The 21,015-nt window shown below is 42.1% G+C and overlaps 1 protein-coding gene across 1 annotated transcript; it reads left to right on the top strand.

Moving 5' to 3' along the window:
* The first annotated feature begins 210 nt into the window (after positions 1-210).
* On the top strand, positions 211-16,316 carry hdac3 (histone deacetylase 3). Its single transcript, XM_083652455.1, has 15 exons — positions 211-331; positions 2,170-2,252; positions 2,829-2,971; positions 3,602-3,683; positions 4,455-4,511; positions 4,628-4,683; positions 5,550-5,683; positions 5,821-5,901; positions 7,056-7,129; positions 8,334-8,398; positions 8,795-8,884; positions 9,545-9,603; positions 11,062-11,141; positions 11,798-11,955; positions 12,567-16,316. The coding sequence occupies exons 1-15, from the start codon at positions 274-276 to the stop codon at positions 12,634-12,636; spliced, it is 1,290 nt and encodes a 429-aa protein (XP_083508581.1). The 5' UTR covers positions 211-273; the 3' UTR covers positions 12,637-16,316.
* The last annotated feature ends 4,699 nt before the right edge of the window (positions 16,317-21,015 follow it).

Genomic DNA, 21,015 nt, shown 5'->3' with positions numbered 1-21,015 from the left:
TTCACTCCCTCTCTCTCCCTCTCTGATGAAGAAGAAAATGTTGCCCTCTCTCCCCCTCTCAGTTTTTGGTTTCCGGGTCAACAAGGAGACAAGGCTGCGAGGACGGAGGAAAGCATACATTTCACCAAATGGGATGCGTGCACCCGTCCCCATCTGATGACGTACTGTACAGTGTTTACCATGGCGGCTGCTCGCTAGCTAAATGAACAGTCGCTTTTCATAGCTGCAAAACTTTCGCAACATAAAAGAAACCCTCAAAATAAATTTGTCGTGATGATGTCCAACAGAACCGCGTATTTCTATGACCCGGACGTGGGCAACTTTCATTACGGTGAGTTTGGTTCTCGTAGAAAACAGGCCGCTTAGCTTAGCACCTTAGCTGCTATCGTTAGCTAACTACATGCTAATCAATACAGGGATGTGCTTTTCCGTTTTATTTCATCTTAATGAATTCTTGGCTCCAGCACAAGTTCCCTATTCATTCGTAATATGAAAAATGTTCCTCGTTTTCATTACGTCAAGATTTTTCCAGTCTGATGTCCTCAAATCTTCCCAATATTTCGCTAGCCTAACGCTAGCTGTCTTTGCGGTGCCATGGCACGAGTCCGATACCTCACGAGTCCGACACCTCACGAGTCCGAAAAAAGAGGCTAACTTCCCCCAGACCCTAACCCAAAACCTAACCTCTCCCACCCCCACGCCTAAACCTAACCTCCCCCAGACCCTAACCCAAAACCATGAGGTGTCGGACTCGTGAGGTATCGGACTCGTGAGGTATCGGACTAGGGGGCAGTCCCCGTCTTTGCACCGTGCACTGGCTGTTCCATCATTGAATCGGTCATCATTACTTGATAATCAAACAAAACAATAGTTTGAACATTTGATTAGCAGAACGTCTCGCAAAGAAGAACACATGAAGAGTTTGACAATTTGACTGCTTCTGTAATCTAACGTCAACGTCAGACTGATGGCTATCTTGTAACTTTGATGGTTGTTTCCTCCACAGACAGTTAAATAGCAGCTCATTCACTGACCACGGAAGCCCCCCCTTAGGACTGGACATTTTACATTGTCTTATTACATGAATATTTACATGGACTCTACTATGTCACTTTAAACTTTATTTTACTTTGCACTTTATAATTTATACTTTGAAGATTGTCTGCTGTCTGCTACATATTTGTGCTTGCTGTGCTGCATAATTCCATTTTAAAGGGGCAGATACACAATAACATTTGTCAACGTCTGATGACATGTATCCCCAGCATTTGTAGCCTAGGCTAATTTGCAATGCCCATCCCAGATGTTAAAAACACCTGTTACAAGCAAAGCAAAGTACAGTAAAATATAGCAAACATAGACAAGGATATCATAAAATCATAAAAATCGGTCAATCATCATGAGTCATTCACTCATGGAGCAACACAAACAATCATACACAAAGGATATAAAACATAGTATAGATCATAACCCACAGTCCCACAAACATAGATCATAACCCACAGACACAGTCAATTATGGGAACATTGGCAGTTATTCTTCAGTAACTCCTTTAGATTGGTTTTAAAATGCTCACAGCTATGATCCTGTTTAATGTGTGTGGGCACTGCAGTGTGTTCCTCCAGTGTGTTTTAGCCAATTTAGTGATGGAACCTAATTGGCTTCCTGTCCAGAATTTTTATTGTGCGATTGTATAACATCCCAAGCAGTCAGGCCAGCCTGGGACCATACAGTTGCACAAAAGCTCAAGTATGATGGAATCATAGAATGCATAGATGTTTGACACATAAAATGGTAGACAGTTCCTATTTATCATTCTGAACGTATATAGGTTTGTTTTTACAGCTCTGCTCACCATCTGGATGTGCAGAGACATGCACAATGCACAAAGACCTCGTTTGTAACATGTTTACTCACTATGGCATGGCATGGCTATTCAATTAATCTTGAATTCAGACTATTGATTAACATTAAAATTCTGTTTTTAGTGTTGTATAATTCTCAGATTAATTGCTCTTTAATTCCCTCCCTGTATTATCCACTCTATTCAGTTTCTTGTGATTGTGGAATTCATATATGACTTCTACTGGGTGTAATGGAAGTCACTCATCTAAAAGGGGTATTAGCTAGAATGTAAACTATAATTTGTAAGTTGTTTGTCTCTCCTAGGTGCTGGCCACCCCATGAAACCTCACCGTTTGTCTCTGACTCACAGTCTGGTGTTGCACTATGGACTCTACAAGAAAATGATGGTGAGCAGAGAATAATATATCCAATCCATCCATACTGAAAAAGCATGTATACTAGGGTTGTCATTGTCAAAAGTGCCGATAGTATCGAAAAGTATCAATACTGAAAATTTGAATCTGATACAATACTCATTTGCAACAGGTATGGATAGTATCGATAAGTATCAAATACTACAAATTTTAAACGGATACAATACTCATTTGCAACAGTTTTGATACCATCAGTGCTTTCTTTTAATGAAAAACCACAGACTTTTCCCTCCTTATCATTGGTGGGTATCTGTTGCTTCAACAAGCTAAACGTGTTCTGATGGCTAGAGCAGGGCTAATCTGCCTCTTGATGTGTCGTCATCCCCCCCATCCCGCCGTATCAAAAATAGTATTGAGTATCGATATTTTCCTGGGTATCTGTTTCGAAGTAAAAATTGTAGTATCTTGACATCCCTAATATACTCACAATTGCCAGGCTGTGGTAGCATAGGAGTGGGAGTAAAGCTAAAACTATGGTTCTATATCTATATTTTCCATGGCTTCCATCTGTCCTTTACTGAGCTGAGTTGATTTGTGGTGTTCTGTCAGGTGTTTAAGCCGTACAAGGCGTCGCAGCACGACATGTGTCGGTTCCACTCTGAAGACTACATTGACTTCCTGCAGAAGGTTAGCCCTAACAACATGCAGGGCTTCACCAAGAGCCTCAACACCTTCAACGTTGGCGACGATTGGTAAGCGCAGTGACATCTATTTTGTTTTGAGAAATGTAAATGCTAATAAAATATGTATTGCAATTCATCACACAATCACAATTTTCAAAACTTCTATAGCTTATTGTCAATATGAGGCTGAGGCTCTGGAGGTTTTTGTAAAGTTGATTCAGTTTTCGGTCCCTGGAGCCTTCAGCTTGTCAGGCATAACTCACTTACTCGTCAAACTGTAATGTTTTGTAGCCAGGGAGCTTAAAACGTTATATCAGGAAGCACTTGGAACAGCCCAGCCAGCCACAGAAAGTGCTAGGTTATAGATCCATATACCCCATATGCAGGATGTTTGGAGGCTCTCAGATGCTTTCAGAAGTGTTAAATACTTTTTAACAACACTGTGGAATATGCTGCTTGCAATTTTCAGAGTCATTGTTTCATAGCCCATTACATTACACAGTGCTAACAGACAGAAGGCTGATACAAATGACTCAGAAACAGAAATTGTGACATAAAACACTTTTGACCACCCTAAGAATGGGCTTCCTAGTGACCAGCTGTCTTCTAAAATATCTTGAACCTTCCCATATTCTCATATCTACTATATCCATTACTAGAAGATCAATTAACCTAATTTGTGAAATGTGTTTGTGCCAGTCCTGTGTTTCCAGGGCTGTTTGAGTTCTGTTCGAGATACACAGGAGCCTCTTTACAGGGAGCTACACAACTCAACCACAAGGTAACATGCACGCATGCACGCACGCATGTACGTACACACACACACACACACACACACACACACACACAAACAAACGATTCAACTTTCACCACTGTGAAAAGGAATGGCTTGTGCCAATTAAGCACTTTATCTTGTTATGAGGACCATAAGCATTGATAGTTTGGTTATTATTTCAGCTGCAGCCATGTTAACGCCAGCATGGCTGTTGCTAAGTAACTACCAATTAAAGACCGACATGTGTGTGCCAGCTGATCTTTAGTTGATGTTGGACCTCTCATCCTGAGACATTGCTAACACTTCTTTGTTGTACTAAAGCAACAGTACCCTTTGAACTACAACCTGACCGAACTGGCTAGTCGCCTATATCCACAGAACTAGGGGCCAAATGTATAAAACTCTGTGTATATATAGGTGTAGAAATCTTACATGCAAAAAGAGCCTCTAAAGAAAATGTCCATATTCACACTTATTGTACATTATCCTCTTTTGCAACAGCACACTAGTGGGACTCAGAAGACTGCGTTCTGTATGCATGGTGTGAGAGATGTGTAGCCACATTCTCACAGCCCGTGGATTTGCATCAATTCAGAAGCCTGTGTGGAAAGTGGTGCAGCACATTTTTCATGTGTGTAGACATGGTGCTTTATACATTTGACCCCTGGTGTTCCTCCACAGCTATGGTCCTATTCCATCAAGGTCGACCTCTTCACAGGTCTTTTACTCCTTCATGTTGATCTTGTGACCATTTGTCAACGACATTTGTTTTTCCAGATCTGTGACATCGCCATCAACTGGGCCGGAGGTCTGCATCACGCCAAGAAATTTGAAGTAACAATAAAGTCACTCGTATTGATTTCGTCCACTCTGCCTCGCTCTATATATTTGATTGTGAACTACTGCTCTCTGCTTATGAAAGTGCTGACATGACTTTCCTTTGTTTGCAGGCGTCTGGCTTTTGCTATGTCAACGACATCGTCATCAGTATACTGGAGCTGCTCAAGTAAGAACACAACTGTTCTGTTTTGTGTGCAGGTTAACACCGATGGCTGCTGAAAATCAACATAGACCTTTACCAGCATATACCCCTCTCACACCAAGGGCCATATCTTACGCCCAAGTGCAAGGGCAAACCTTTGCTAGTTTCTAGCACTCAAAATCTATTTGATTTTTTCCTTTTAATGACCACTGGATCAGGTCATTAAAAGACTTTTAATTACCACTGGATCAGGTCATTAAAAGACTTTTAATTACCACTGGATCAGGTCATTAAAAGAAAAAAGGGAGATTTTGAGTGCTAGAAACGAGCAAAAATTTGCTCTTGCATTTGGGCGTAAAATATGGCCTTAAGGGTCCAACCAGGGTTATTCACAGGTTGATTTGGGTATGAAAAGGTTAACCCGGGTTGCCCGACCCACCTCTTTGTCATGACAGGGATTAACCCGTGTTGAGGTGACTGACTTGGTGTGAATTGACAAAATAATGGTTGAACATTCTTGCGGACACCCTGATGTCGCAGAAGAGGAAGCAGCGGTCAACAAGAAGTCAATATCTTATCAATGAATGTGTGTTTTTTTGTTTTTTTTTCCATTCTGGTTAATTTCACATTTTGATTTAAGAATATTAAGGCCAGTTAGACCGTTTCCGTTTCTGGTGATTCTAAGGTGAGATATGAGAGAAAACTCACCCTGATTGACCTTTAATTATGCCTTGAAATATGCCTATACAAGACCCCCGTGTAGCAACAACAGGCCAGAAGTTGACCGTACGAATGGGTCAAGTAACTATGGTCGTTGGTATGAAAGTGACAGTCCGTGTATAATTGTGTGTGTGTGTGTGTGTGTGTGTGTGTGTGTGTGTGTGTTACAGATATCACCCTAGGGTTCTGTACATCGACATAGACATTCACCATGGTGACGGCGTGCAGGAAGCGTTTTACCTGACCGACCGCGTCATGACTGTATCCTTCCACAAATACGGGAACTACTTTTTCCCAGGGACAGGTACATGCTGCTTCCATCATCTAATAATAATAATAATAATAATAAGTAATTACATGTTAAATCGTTAAAAAAGTACTGTAGGGTACATGTGTTTGTGGGTAAGTGTATATAATACAGAATGCATGTATTTGCTGTAGGTGACATGTATGAGGTTGGGGCGGAGAGCGGCCGCTACTACTGCCTCAACGTTCCCCTCAGAGACGGCATCGATGACCAGAGTGAGTCCACTTCCTGCTTCCTGTTTCTCACTTCTTTTCCTGTGGCTGCTGGTTTTCAGATCTGATGTTTTATGGAGTATGATACTGCGGAGAAGTGATGTTGAAGTGTAGTATTGTAACACCTATCCAAAGATGATATAATGACAAATGCCAGTGTTTTGTGCTCAAAATAGTAGGGGTGTCACAATATATCGTCCCACGAAATTTCGCGATAGTAAAACGTCACGATATGTATCGTTGAGATGAAATCTCATATCGCAAAAAAAAAAAAAATTTTTTTTTTTTTTTTTTTTTTCAAAAAATAGACTAAGAAACGTCTTTGTTTGTTGAAGTTCAATGTGTGGAAAGTAGTTCAGTTGAACAAGTCTCTGAAGAGACACATGAGAAGTTATACAGGAGAGAAACCATTCAATTGAGTTTCTGGCAAAACTGTTTACTTGACAGGAAAAACTGAAGATGCATAAAAAATAGATTAAGAAAAGTCTTGTTGTTTGAGTTTGAAGAAAAACTGAAGATGCATAATGAGAATTTATACTGCTGAGAAACCTTTTAGTTCAAAGTAAATCTAAGTGACGGTGTAACTCATTCTATTTCAAGATAAGCCTTAAATCCAATCTCATGTTTTTTCTAGTTGTTATTGTAATAACAATTTCCCACAACAGCATGTTTTGTATTTGTGCATTTCAAATAAAATACTACTTTTCCAGTCATATATTGTCATTATTCAAGTTTAAAAAAATATTGTTAAAATCGTATCGTATCGTATCGTTATCGTGAACCCAGTATCGTGATACGTATCGTATCGTGAACTGAGTGTATCGTGACACCCCTACAAAATAGTATTCTACACAATGATGTGGTTAAAAATGGATAATGAGAAAATAAAAGCGACTCCCTTTTGGGTCCAGCGTCAACTGGTGATTCGAGGAACTACGGCTTTCAGTATCGCTTCCACGGCTTCCTCTGCCAAAGGCCGAGCTAGCTATTCACACTTCCATCAGCCTGTCATCATATGAGCCATCATGCTTAGTAAAAAGGTGTGTATCTACAAACGTGTGTGTGTGTCTGTCTCTCTGTGTCTCTCTCTCTCTCTCTCTCTCTCTCTCTCTCTCTCTCTCTCTCTCTCTCTCTCTCTCTCTCTCCCTCTCCCTCAGGCTACAGGCAGCTGTTCCAGCCGGTCATTAAACAGGTGGTAGATTTCTACCAGCCGACCTGCATTGTTTTACAGGTCAGTCGGTTCTACAGGTCAGTCTGTTCTACAGGTCAGTCCGTTCAACAGGTCAGTCTGTTCTACAGGTCAGTCTGTTCTACAGGTCACAGTCTGTTCTACAGGTCAGTCCGTTCTACAGGTCAGTCTGTTCTACAGGTCAGTCCGTTCTACAGGTCAGTCTATCAACAGGTCAGTCTGTTCTACAGGTCAGTCCGTTCTACAGGTCACAGTCTGTTCTACAGGTCAGTCCGTTCTACAGGTCAGTCTCAGTCTGTTCTACAGTTCAGTCTGTTCTACAGGTCAGTCTATTCAACAGGTCAGTCTGTTCTACAGGTCAGTCTGTTCTACAGGTCAGTCTATTCAACAGGTCAGTCTGTTCTACAGGTCAGTCCGTTCTACAGGTCACAGTCTGTTCTACAGGTCAGTCCGTTCTACAGGTCAGTCTCAGTCTGTTCTACAGTTCAGTCTGTTCTACAGGTCAGTCTATTCAACAGGTCAGTGTTCTACAGGTCAGTCTGTTCTACAGGTCACAGTCTGTTCAACAGGTCAGTCTGTTCAACAGGTCAGTCTGTTCTACAGTTCAGTCTGTTCAACAGGTCAGTCTGTTCAACAGGTCAGTCTGTTCAACAGGTCAGTCTGTTCTACAGGTCAGTCTGTTCAACAGGTCAGTCTGTTCAACAGGTCAGTCTGTTCAACAGGTCAGTCTGTTCTACAGGTCAGTCTGTTCTACAGTTCAGTCTGTTCAACAGGTCAGTCTGTTCAACAGGTCAGTCTGTTCTACAGGTCAGTCTGTTCTACAGGTCACAGTCTGTTCTACAGTTCAGTCTGTTCAACAGGTCAGTCTGTTCAACAGGTCAGTCTGTTCAACAGGTCAGTCTGTTCTACAGGTCAGTCTGTTCTACAGGTCAGTCTCTAATTCTCCATCTGTTTATTTAACACTTTCCATCATAGCTAATGGATGATTTATCTTGGATAATATTCCGTGGGGCTATCTATGGCCAGTTGCAATTCATTTGGGGAGAGAGTGAATTAGTCCTATACTAAACACAGAGTGCTTGATATCCTGAGTGTCAGTTCATTAGGCACAAGAATACATTATCAGAGTGCATAAAAGCACAGCTAGACTATGTTAGTTAGGCATGTTAAGTTGAGGTCAGCTCATTTGGAATCAGAGAAAATGATTATGATTCAGAATGTAAACCTGCTATCACTCTCCTTCCAGTGTGGAGCAGACTCCCTCGGCTGCGACAGACTGGGCTGCTTCAACCTCAGCATACGAGGACACGGGTAAGACGGCTGACTGTAAAACCTCCTTCATTCATCTGAGTAGAGCATTGATTATCTGGCTTTTGATCAATCAGATTGAAGATCATTTTTAACTCTCAAATTGATTGAGCTTTTTTGCATCAAGGGCTGGCAAGTATGTGACTGGCAGTTAAATCTGAGTTACTTTTATTTTGTAGCTGCAGAAATGTGTTTTACATTTGTAATCTTTGTAAACACTGAATTAATCAGACTTGTATTTGAGTTATATGCCCATTCTCACTTTTAAAACATAGGGTATCTGCGATCATACATCATATACATCTGCTTTATATGGGGTTTAAAACATGTTGATAATAATAGTGAAAACAACAGAGGAGGGTCTCTTGTATTAATGTGTGTGTTGGTGTGGTCCTGCAGTGAGTGTGTGGAGTTTGTGAAGAGTTTTAAGATCCCTCTGCTGGTGCTGGGAGGAGGAGGATACACCGTCAGGAACGTGGCCCGCTGCTGGTGAGTGCTGCCACCCTGCCTGAACAACGTGTTTGTTTGTATAGATGGTTTTCATGTAATGGTGGTGCTAGGTGTTTGTATAGATGGTTTTCATGTAATGGTGGTGCTAGGTGTTTGTATAGATGGTTTTCATGTAATGGTGGTGCTAGGTGTTTGTATAGATGGTTTTCATGTAATGGTGGTGCTAGGTGTTTGTATAGATGGTTTTCATGTAATGGTGGTGCTAGGTGTTTGTATAGATGGTTTTCATGTAATGGTGGTGCTAGAGAACAGTTTGAAACCTAGCTCATTTCCTGTCATCTATTGTATTAGCAAACACTGCAACAGGAAGTAAACTAGGGGCAATTTAGAATGTTTAAAACTGTCTATATACAAAGTGTCAAGTTAGGATCACAAAGTGAAGGAGGAAGCAGGTTGTCAACTATTAGGGTATTGTTTAACAATTTACGATGGGGGGGGGTGGACGACATTGTTACTGTAATAATGAATTGATTAATTGATCGTTAAGGTGCACACACTGCACAATGGAAAATGTTTCGATACTACTACTCGATACCCAGCCCTGTCTACTTACTGTATGTGGTGAAGGAATCGCTGTATGACATAAATTGACAACCTCTAAATAAGTATTCTGTTCTATTCTATTCTGTTCTGTTCCAGGACCTATGAGACCTCTCTGTTGGTAGATGAACCTATCAGTGATGAATTGCCTTATAGCGGTGAGTTCTGCTATGTTTACAGCTGTCAGTTACTGTGATTTGTACTTTACATTTATTAACGTATGGTTTGGGACCCCATAAATGTTCCAGGGTCAGGTTCTGTTGGGTCCTTAGTACATTGTCAGAGTACTTATATGTTGTAATGAGCCCATACAGCTGTCAAAGTGAGAATCTATATTAAACATTTCAGAACTTGATTGCCAGGCGTCTAGGTAGTGTAGAGGTCAAAGCACTCGCCTATCACCACGGAGACCCGGGTTCAATTCCCGGTAGTGGCCAGACATTCCTACAGAGACAGAGACACATTTGGCCATGTCTGCGGGTGGGAAGCTGGTAGGGTATGAGTCCTGGTCACTGCACTTGGTGGGTCGAGGCGCCTGTTCGGGGGGCTGGGAACTGGGGGCAATAGTGTGATTGTCCCACGCGCTGTGTCCTGCCGGTGAAACTCCTCGCTGTCATGTGAAAAAGGAATCGGCTGGCAACTGCACGTGTGTCAGAGGAAGCATGTGCTAGTCTACAACTCTCCCCAGATCAGCAGAGGGGGTGGAGCAATGACCGGGACAGCAGGGGAAATTGGCCAAGTACAATTGGGGAGAAAATGGGAGAAAAATCTGGAAGAAAAAGAAAAGAAAAAAGAACTTGAATGCCATCTATTGGAGGTTCAGTGTATTGTTGGGTTACATGTACATACTTCGCTAAAGTAGTGGTTTAACATTTAATATAGTGCAAGTACATGTGTAAGCATATGATTATTGGTAAGCAAAGCATAACCCAACCAATCAAAATCAAGGCCATGGTATTATGTAACAGTGTTGTTATTATTATGGTTACTGGAATCAATGGAAATACATTTCCCAATGATTGTCATGTATTTTGAGGGGGAAATAAATGTATTTCCTCTGTATTAAGTCTTAATCCTGTCCTCTTCTCTTTGGTCTGCAGAGTATTTAAGTCTTAATCCTGTCCTCTTCTCTTTGGTCTGCAGAGTATTTAAGTCTTAATCCTGTCCTCTTCTCTTTGGTCTGCAGAGTATTTAAGTCTTAATCCTGTCCTCTTCTCTTTGGTCTGCAGAGTATTTAAGTCTTAATCCTGTCCTCTTCTCTTTGGTCTGCAGAGTATTTAAGTCTTAATCCTGTCCTCTTCTCTTTGGTCTGCAGAGTATTTAAGTCTTAATCCTGTCCTCTTCTCTTTGGTCTGCAGAGTATTTAAGTCTTAATCCTGTCCTCTTCTCTTTGGTCTGCAGAGTATTTAAGTTTTAATCCTGTCCTCTTCTCTTTGGTCTGCAGAGTATTTAAGTCTTAATCCTGTCCTCTTCTCTTTGGTCTGCAGAGTATTTAAGTCTTAATCCTGTCCTCTTCTCTTTGGTCTGCAGAGTATTTAAGTCTTAATCCTGTCCTCTTCTCTTTGGTCTGCAGAGTATTTAAGTCTTAATCCTGTCCTCTTCTCTTTGGTCTGCAGAGTATTTTGAGTACTTTGCTCCAGACTTCACACTGCATCCTGATGTCAGCACCAGGATAGAGAACCAGAACTCCAGACAGGTAAGGCAACATTTCACACACATCTATGAAAACGTCAATAAAAATCGAGGTGAGGTCTTAAAACGTACATCACTTTGAGAAACCTCTCTCTACCTCTCACTATCAGAGTTCCTACGCCGACTGGAAAACTATTAAAAATTACATTTAATCATTTCCAAGCCTTGAATAGTTTGGGATTTTGAAAGATTTCTGGGAAATTACAGGCACAATTGGCCATGTCTGTGGGTGGGAAGCTGGTGGGGTATGAGTCCTGGTCGCTGCACTAGCGCCTCCTCTGGTTGGTCGGGGCGTCTGTTCGGGGCAGGGGAACTGGGGGGAATAGCGTGATCCTCCCACGCGCTATGTCCTGCCGGTGAATCTCTTCGCTGTCAGGTGAAAAGAAGCGGCTGGCGACTGCACATGTGTCGGAGGAAGCATATGCTAGTCTACAACTCTACCACATCAACAGACGGAGTGGAGCAATGACTGGGACAGCAGAGAGAATTGGCAAAGTACTATTGGGGAAAAAATGGGAGAAAACCAGAAAATGAAAAAATAATAATAATTCTATTGTATTTGATAACATAAAGACACTAAATCATACATCAGTCTACTAAGTGTGTGTGTGTGTGTGTGTGTGTGTGTGTGTGTGTGTGTGTGTGCGCGTGTGTGCGCAGTACTTGGAGCAGATCCGTCAGACGGTGTTCGAGAACCTGAAGATGCTGAACCACGCGCCCAGCGTCCAGATCCACGACGTTCCCTCAGACATCCTGGGCTACGAACGCAACGACGAGCCTGACCCCGACGAGAGGGGGGCCGACGACAACTACAGCAGGTCACACACATGCGCACACACACACACACCACACACACACACACAGAGGCATTCCCGTTTTTTAAGAAATCTGAAATTGTGCTTTACATGCCTCTGTCCTGGTTTGATTTGAATACGGCAAATCAAGGTTTCTACTTCCTACAGCTGCTGGACATTTTTAATGTTGTGTTTTCAAGGTTTGAAAAGTGCTTGGATTTTTTTAAGTGCTTGAAACGGCATGACGTTTTAATTGCATTACTTTCATAATAAATCGCTGTCGGACTGAATAGTTTGATTTATAGATAAAGAAATAAAATAAGTCTGCGAGAGAAAGCCTAACCGCTTTTGCCTTTTGTACAAAATGAAGACGACTCCCACTCGAGCCTTGTGAAATAAGTGAAAGTGAAATAATCATTTTGACTGAAAATTATTATTTCCCTATTATGTATGTGAATATGTGATTTCTCACAGCTGTAAGGTGCTGAAAAAGCTTGAAAATGCACATTTAAACCGCTTGAATTTGACTTTGCAAAAGGTGTAGGGACCCTTACAAATGCATTCCCACTCGCACACACTGTCACTCGATTGACCTCTCTGTACCTAACCATCTGTCGATGATGTCACTCCCTCAGGCCGGAGGCAGCCAACGAGTTCTATGACGGAGACCACGACAACGACAAAGAGAGCGACGTGGAGATTTGACCCCGAGGGTGTCGGACGAAAAGGGACAAACTTTTTCCTCCTTTTTTATCAGGAACTGAAGAAAGAAACTGACTGGACACAGTGGACAGTATTTCCAAACGGACCCTCGGACTCCGTCATCCTCACTAGGTTTTCACAGACACACCTCTCTCAACAAAGGCAGGTTGTTCCTCCGCTGGGAGTCAACAGGAGGGACGCCATGTTCGCGGCAGAGACTTGTACATAACATCATGTCAACCAAATCACCAAATCACAGCAGCACTCAGTTTGATCTTTTCAGTTGTCACATGTCATTAAAATAAAGGCTCATCCTTTATTTTAATGGCGAGAAACACAACTTAGATACGTGGGATATACCCTTCTGTTCTGTTACTATGCTGGATACTGAAGCGTCAAGAGGTCGGATCATGTTTACTGTTGGTTTGAATGCTCTGTTTAAGATCATTGTAATATTCAAAAGAATTTAACGGATAGTGGTGAGTCAGATGTGAAACTTCAACGCAGTATGATCTAGTATCGGGGCGCCAAACTGACTTTTTTGTCTATTCCGTCCCAAAATATAGTTCCAGTTGTGGATGTAAACAATCCCAAATTAAATATCTAGTTTGCACCTTTTAAACCATTTTTGTGGTTATGCTTAATGGGATGAATTTCGCTTTTGAAAGCGGAAAATTGAATCTAGAACATTTTTCAAAAGTCCAGCTCATTTTCATTGAGTCAGGTTTGTTTTAACTGACAGCAGCAACAACACTGCTTGGATTTAGAACAGTGCCAGCTATAAATAGCTTTTCTTGTGTTTAGTTTAAGATGTCCCAAACCACAATGTCCAGTTCTTGTCGTTTGGTCATTTTGGAGCCCTGTATTTCAGAATACTCTGGGTACAAAATGTCTGAACTACAGCAGCAGTTACCAGCAGGCATAAAAGGCCTCTGGACATGTACTTTAAATCCATTTTTGATTGCTGGAAAAGACACAAGGAGTGCTCCATTGAGCTCATCTCATACATGACTTGCCTCCTTTAGATGCTGTTCATGTGTCTGCCAAGATCCATTAGCTATTCCATCTAAACCACATCTAAAGATTTTTTAGTTTTGTTGAAACCCCCAACTCCCTCTGTCAGTCAGTGCGCCGGGCCTCATTCATGAAAAGGGACTTGATCTTACTGCAGTTTTCAAATGGTGTGCTGTATGTATTATTATTAAGATTATTTTTGGGGCATTTTTGCCTTTATTGGATAGGACAGTAGGCAGACAGGAAAGGTGGGGAGACAGCAAAGGACCACGGTTTGGATTCGAACCCGGGTCGGCCATGTGAAGGACTAGACATTGTGCTACGTGTGCTACTTGGTGAGTCACCGGGACGCCCTGGTGTGCTGTATGTATGAATAGTCACATGAATTAGGGGGCCCACCGTGTTAGGCGCATAGCATGTAAGGCTCAGTCCTCGTAGTGACCCAGGGTCCAATCTGGTCTGCATTCATGCTGCATGTCCTCCCCTCTCTCTCCCATCTTTCCTGTCTCTCTACGCTATATCTGTCCAATAAAGCAGAAATGCCCCCCCCCCCCCCAAAAGTAAAATGAATTAAAACGGTACAGAAACTGCATTATGCACCGTTTATATCATGGGTGGCCAAATTATTTCCCATGAAGGGCCAAAACTCAATCTGGGTGGAGAGCCGAGGGCCAAAAATAAACGTGGAATTACATTAAAATGTATTGTTTTATAGAAAATTAACATTCTAAATCTAAAATAATAATTTCAATATAATAATCTACTTTTTATCTGTTTGGTAATTGTAATAATTTGCAATTGGTTATATATATAAAAAAAAAAAAATTGGTCACCACTGGTTTATATCTATGAATTAAAACTCATAAAACGGCTCTCTCAAATCAAGCAATCTGATTGGTTCACAGCCATTGTATAATTCCAGTAACCGAGTTCAATAACCCATGGCCATGTGAAGGACATGGCCATGGGTTATTGGTTGCCATGGCAACTCTCTTACTAAAAGGCTCGAGCTCCGTGTTGGGCTTTCCAGAAAGCTCTCAGCGTCTCAGCAAGCGCCAGGATTGGCCAATGTCAACTTCAGTCTCCAGAACGATCCAATCAAATCACCCGCGCGTCTATCTTCTTGCTAGAGGTCCCGCCTTACAGTAGTGTCAAAACAAAAAGCTACTCGCTTGCAGCCAGACGCATGATGGCGCAACTCTCTTGGCTTTGGTTACCTCAAAAACAAAATGGCGGAGACAACTTTCAGATCCTTGTGAATCGATCTTCGCTTATAACTTTACTAATACTTCGCAGAAAATGATGTTTTGTACAAGAATAGACGCGGGCTAATGTCTTAACCCCTCTCTCGCGCGCCCTCACTCTTAACCCCGCATTTCTAAATAAGACGTAACGTTACTTGGTGTAGGCATATGGCTCTGGTGTCGGGCTATGCAAAACCTCTCAGCAAGCGCCAGGATTGGCCAATGTCGACTTCAGTCTCCAGAACGATCCAATCAAATCACCAATTTTTTTTATCATTATGACACATCAATAGTCATGTACCTCTCTGAAAAATCAAGAACTGCTGTCAGTTGCCAGCTGCTTCTTTTCACCTGACAGCAGGGAGCGTCACTGGCAGGACGTAGCACGTGGGAGTTTCACCAGTTCCCTTCCGCCCCAAACAGGCGCCCCAACCGACCAGAGGAGGCGCTAGTGCAGCGACCAGGACACATACCCTCCATCCGGCTCCCCCCCCCCGCGGTAACGGTGGCGCGAACCTGCGACCCTCGTGTTGGTAGACCGGGAATGTACCGCTACACTAACCGGACGCCTGTCAAGATCCGTTTTTTTAATATAGATTTTGATTTCTGCAGTAAGATTAAATTAGACTTTAAATAAGGCCTCTGGACCAGACCCCATCCAACCAGGAACTCGTCTCTTTCTTTTGTATTCCTTTTCTCTTTATGTCTCTTGTCGCTACTTTTTACTGTTTATATGTAAATGTATGAACTGTCATTGTGTTTTATAATGTAGAGGACAGTTGTGATGACGAGGCTGGTAGTTTCTACCAACACACAAACACATGGCTGAATGGGAGCATTTCATTACAATGCATTTCCTTATAGTCCATACTGTAATACATGGTTTCCTCTGTGTGCCGCTCGTTCCTCTTGTCTCACCTAAAGGCAAAGTTGCCCCTCTCTTGTACCTCAACATGTAGTCTCGCAGTAGCCAGCTGTCGCTGACATAAGACGTTGGGTCTGACCACGTAAGACTACTCAACATGTTGCCTAGTATTCTGATGAGTTACACTTGAAAACTTTTGAAACAACATTTTGAGCCAACATAGAAGCATCTGTCTCATAAATCTAATACTGATAATGTGACACCTTTGAATTGCCCAGATGAATTATTTTGTATAGTTTGCCCTGCCTCTCAATTCATGTTGACCAATAAGTTGCCTGTTCTACTTTACTTGGGCCTGAATTTGACATCAAAGGAGTGTTTGCTGCATTTTGGGTAAAAATGGGTGGTTTAAGTAGCATTCGAACAGTTCAGTTTCATTTTGCTACTTCACTTGGTTGAAACAGTCTCATTATGATTATACCATATATGCCCCCCCCATACACACACACCTCTGTCCTCTAATAGCCAGAAACAGGTTACATGTGATTTTTGATATTGTTGACAACTCTTGTTTTTAATTAAAAAAAGAAAGTCACTGTATATGTCTTTTATATGAAATGACCTATGGAGAAGACAAGCATGTTGTCAGTGAGTTTTTAACACAGCTAGCAGAGGGCGACATGTTGACTTCCAGTTTGCTGGTGACAGCCGACAACTAATCAAGGGGCAAAAATGAGAAGAAAAATTAAGCCAATGCGGAAGTGCCTTAAACTTGCATTATTTTTATTGGTCAGCAGGGGGTGACACTGGCTGCAAAAATAAGTCATTGCATGGAAGTCAATGTGAAAATGACCCTACTTCTCACTTAATTTACCTCAGTAAACACTTTCCTAATGAGTTTATCGTCTCAATCGCTGGTTTCAGTCTTCTTCAATTCAGCATGGTGTTAAATTCAGCATTTAATAAATTAGGGTCCCAATTAGAGTAAAATAGACGATAAAGTAGACGGTGGTTTGAGGCGTGCGGCAACGTTGTAAACTCGAGGCTTACCTATCCCATCCTACTCTGCCTCTGATTGGGTTGGGTTGGGTTGGGTTTAGGCATGAGGAGTGATGATTGGTTGGGTTTAGACAGAAAGAGTGACGATTGCTTAAGGTTAGGGTAAAATATCAGGGTATACCAAACAGGGCAGGACTTGGCACAAATGTGGTGGGGGGAAATAACACCTACAAAACGGGAGTCCGCAAACCATGGTGACGTCATGGTGGTTACATTACGTCTATGCAACCAATGTGGGTTATATGACTAAAATGGAGCTCAAAATATTATACATTACAATATAGTAAAGGTATACCGGTATGCAGAATTTTCCTGCTTGCTGTTTGTAAACACACCGCACCCAGTGCCCCCCTTTTAGCCAATTGGCATGAACACAAACACACACAGCACACTTGACCTCCATGCCAAATTTCAGCTTCCTAGGGGGAAAACTGCCCAGCTGCCCGCTAGAGTGGGAAACCTCTTGTGGATCTACTGACTGCTGGTCACAGCTAAAAAATATATAGCCTATTAGCCTACATATGAAAAGGACCTAATTGTGTTTAATGAGGTGTCAGCATTTGTCAATAAGCAAGACAAGGTTTAATTGTCAGATTTTTAATGGATGTAATGATTAATCTAAGACAGAACGGGTTGCATTGGGGCATTGCAAGGGAAGCATGACCCTTATGTCTGGTATAATGAGCATATACCACGGCCTGTTGTGATCTATTGCATAAACAAAACATATACATACTTTTCAAGTAATAGTCATTAATTTGTTTCAGATCTGATTTTGAGAGACTAATTATCTACATTCTGTCATTAATTTAGAATAGAACTCTTGTTTTCCACAGTCTGAGCAACTAAATGGTTTCTCACCAGTGTGGACTCGTGTGACATCAACTGTGCTTTACGACTAAACGTTTGAGCAGTCTGAGCAACTAAATGGTTTCCCACTAGTGTGGCCTCTCATGTCTCTTCAAGTGTGCTTTTACGACCAAAAGTTTGAGCACAGTCTGAGCAACTAAATGGTTTCTCACGAGTGTGTGGACTCTCGTGTCTCTTCAAGTGTGCTTTACGACCAAAAGTTTGACAGTCTGAGCAACTAAATGGTTTTTCACCAGTGTGGGCTCTCATGTGTCTCTTCAAGTGTGCTTATTATAGAGGTCCAGCAGGACGTGGCTGGTTGTAAGCAGCCAGAGAGACCAGGACCTGGCTGGTTGTAAGGCAGCCAGGGATGATTGAGTCCCACCGAAGTCCTCATTTATTAGATTCATTAGAGAGGTGATCCACTGATGTTCCTCATGGAGCTCGTGCTCGCGGTCTCTCTTAGTGGTTTGTTTAGCTTGCATTGTCTCAGATATGTCTGTCAGAATGTAGTCAAGGTCCCACCTTCTTACCCACTCTTGAACCAGATGGTCTGGTCCTAGAGCACTCTGCTCTATCATTACCCGCTCGACTGATGTAGTGTTGGGTGATTGCCACCTTGCACCTCGCCACCAGTTATGCCTATTTTGTCTTTCCTGATTGTACTCCTGGATCCTCTTCTGTATCTGATGCCTGTAGGCATCAGGATCCCAATCATCTCCATCTCTGGCATGGAGCTTAAACTCTCATCTCTCATCCACTCTTGGTGATGTCCCACTGTCAGAGATAGCATGGTTTCTATTGTGATTGCTCCATGTGATGATGTCATGCTTAACTATGACATCATCGGACAAGAACATCACATCTCACATGATGTCACGGATTGCATTGTGATGTCATCGTCGCGAAATGTCATCCAGGGATACCTCCAGGGAGCTGGCTGGATCCGAAGGCCTGGATCAGGCCCCTGGTGGCGGCCATTGAATTGGTGTTGACGTGAAAAAAGCTTTGTAACAGTGCTTTACCACCAAAGGTTAGAGGATAGTCTGAGTTTCTCATCAGTGTGGACTCTCATGTGTCTTCAAGGTTGCTTTACAACTACACGTTTGAGGACATTCTGAGCAACTAAATGGTTGCTCACCTAGTTAACAGCTAGTGGGTGTAGTTTAGTCCAAAGAAAATAGTTCCTACATGAAACTGCTCAGCTCACATGGTCTGTGGATTATCCTGACTCCTGAGTAACTGCGTCATGATTTCTGGAGATAGACATTAGTATTGAGTTTTTCAAATGTATTTTTTGGCACTTTGAGCACCACAAGCCAAGTTGCAGAGAAGGTAGAAATCTCTAGGACCAATATCTCCAAAACTCAGGCAACTAACACAAAACCACAAAACAATCTAGATGGATAAATAGCACTACAGGTGAGAGGAAACATATGGATTTGGGATTTTAGGCTGAGCTGTCCCTTTAAGATTTGCCACTTGCTCACACAGAGGGCTTGTGTTCCCATGTCACACTCAGTGGTAGCCAACCAGTCGCCCGCGGGCGACCAGTCGCCCGCGGGGTGGCGCTGTGGCGCCCGCAAGCCACGTTCAGAAAAATGTAAAAAAATAAAAATAATTTTTTTTTTTTTTTTTTTTTTTTTTTACACAAACAAGACAAAACAGACAAACAGGCTCAGCCACAGGGGAAAGAAAGAAAAAACAAAAAAACGAAACAAAAAAATATAATCAGAAAAATTAATTTTTTATTTGTTTTTCTCCTCCCTTCCCACAATAACACACAAATGTAGAAAATAATTTGTTTAACAATGCATACGTTTTAAAAACGTTTATTGTCTGTGTATAATTTATTGTCTGTGTATAATTAATTATTGATTAACTATTTTGATCCGCCTGGGCTGGGGTCAAAGTTTAGTTTTACGTTACGTCACTACGTCATTCACTCTGCGACAGTGCGACTGCCAGCTGCCAATGATTATATCAGTCGGCTAAGCTAAATGATGGAACGCAAGAACAATGGCAGAAAAGTGAAAGAAAAAACATTACCAATTTCAAGAGGAGTGGGAGGAAGAGTTCTTCTTCACAACAGTGAAAGAAAAGAGTGTATGTCTCGATTAAATGCATAATACTCATTATTTAAAGGTAAATCGAGCAAATTTCAACAGGTAGCCCCCGACATGACTCTCTACCCTTCAGGTAGCCCTCGACCTCAAAAAGGTTGGTGACCCCTGCCATGCTCCATCAGAATGCAGACACAGCTTTAACCAGTGGGATAAACAGCAGGTAAAGTCAACGTCTAGTAAGGAAATAGAGACAGGAAGTTTCTTTTTATCAACTCTAAAATATATTACATTTCAAGATGCAATAAAACATGAAATCCCTTTGCCATGTGGATATTTGGATAGTGTAATGCAAAAAGTTAACCACATGGTGGCATTGTGGTAGTGGTAGTGTTTATTGAGCACCTTGGGGCCAGAGAGAGAGAGAGAGCCTGGTTACCCCATTGAAAATTCATAACATGGACTTCTCAACTTCTGCAAGATACACTGTGATTATGATGTGCTCAAGGCAGAGAACTTGCTCCTTCCTTACCATTTCATCAGTTTCTGTTTCTCTTTGTGTCTCTGTGTGACTCTTAAGTCTCTATCTATAATTCCAATTCATGTCTTTACTAGCATAACCAATTTTAACTATTGCTCGAGTGACCATCACTGATGACATCACAACTGCCATCATCAGTGATGTCACTCAAGCAACTCTGATGTCATCACTGTGATGTCACTCAGGCAGTTTTGTTGTCATCAGTGATGTCAACTGTGATGTAGTATGAGCCGATGGCACACAGTTGTACGATGGTGCCTAGGTGGGTGGGCGGTGTCTGTCTGTCAGTCACGATTTTGGGAGCCCGCAGACCGGGTGATTTCCAAATTTGCAAAGCTTGCTGCCCTTCCAATGTCAATGTGTTTAGTTATGTTTAGGGAAGTAGAACAACTTGATTAAGGTTAGGGTTATTCCTTGGGTTAGGCTTAAATAACAGAAACATTAAACGCAATGTTAAATCAGAGCTGTCACCGATAAGGCACAACAGAGGATATTCTGCAGCAGCTGAAGAAATTCAAAATGCCAAAGTCAACAATGGTGCACCATGGTGTCCATCCTTACCTCCTCCATAACTGTCTTGTACGCTGCTGCCACTCTCAAGGACACAACTCTTTGAAATCCTCCCCCTCGGCAAGAGACGGAGGAGGTCTTATCAAGACCAAAACCTCTCGCCACAAAGACAGCTTCTTCCCAACTGCCATCGGCCTCATCAACAAGGCCCGAAAGCCCCCTCTACCAAGGACCCCA

This window comes from Poromitra crassiceps (genome assembly GCF_964638095.1).
Source record: "Poromitra crassiceps genome assembly, chromosome: 15".
NCBI classification, from domain to species: domain Eukaryota; kingdom Metazoa; phylum Chordata; class Actinopteri; order Beryciformes; family Melamphaidae; genus Poromitra; species Poromitra crassiceps.
Note: the sequence above shows the minus strand (reverse complement) of the source record. Positions and strands in the feature narration are given on the sequence as shown.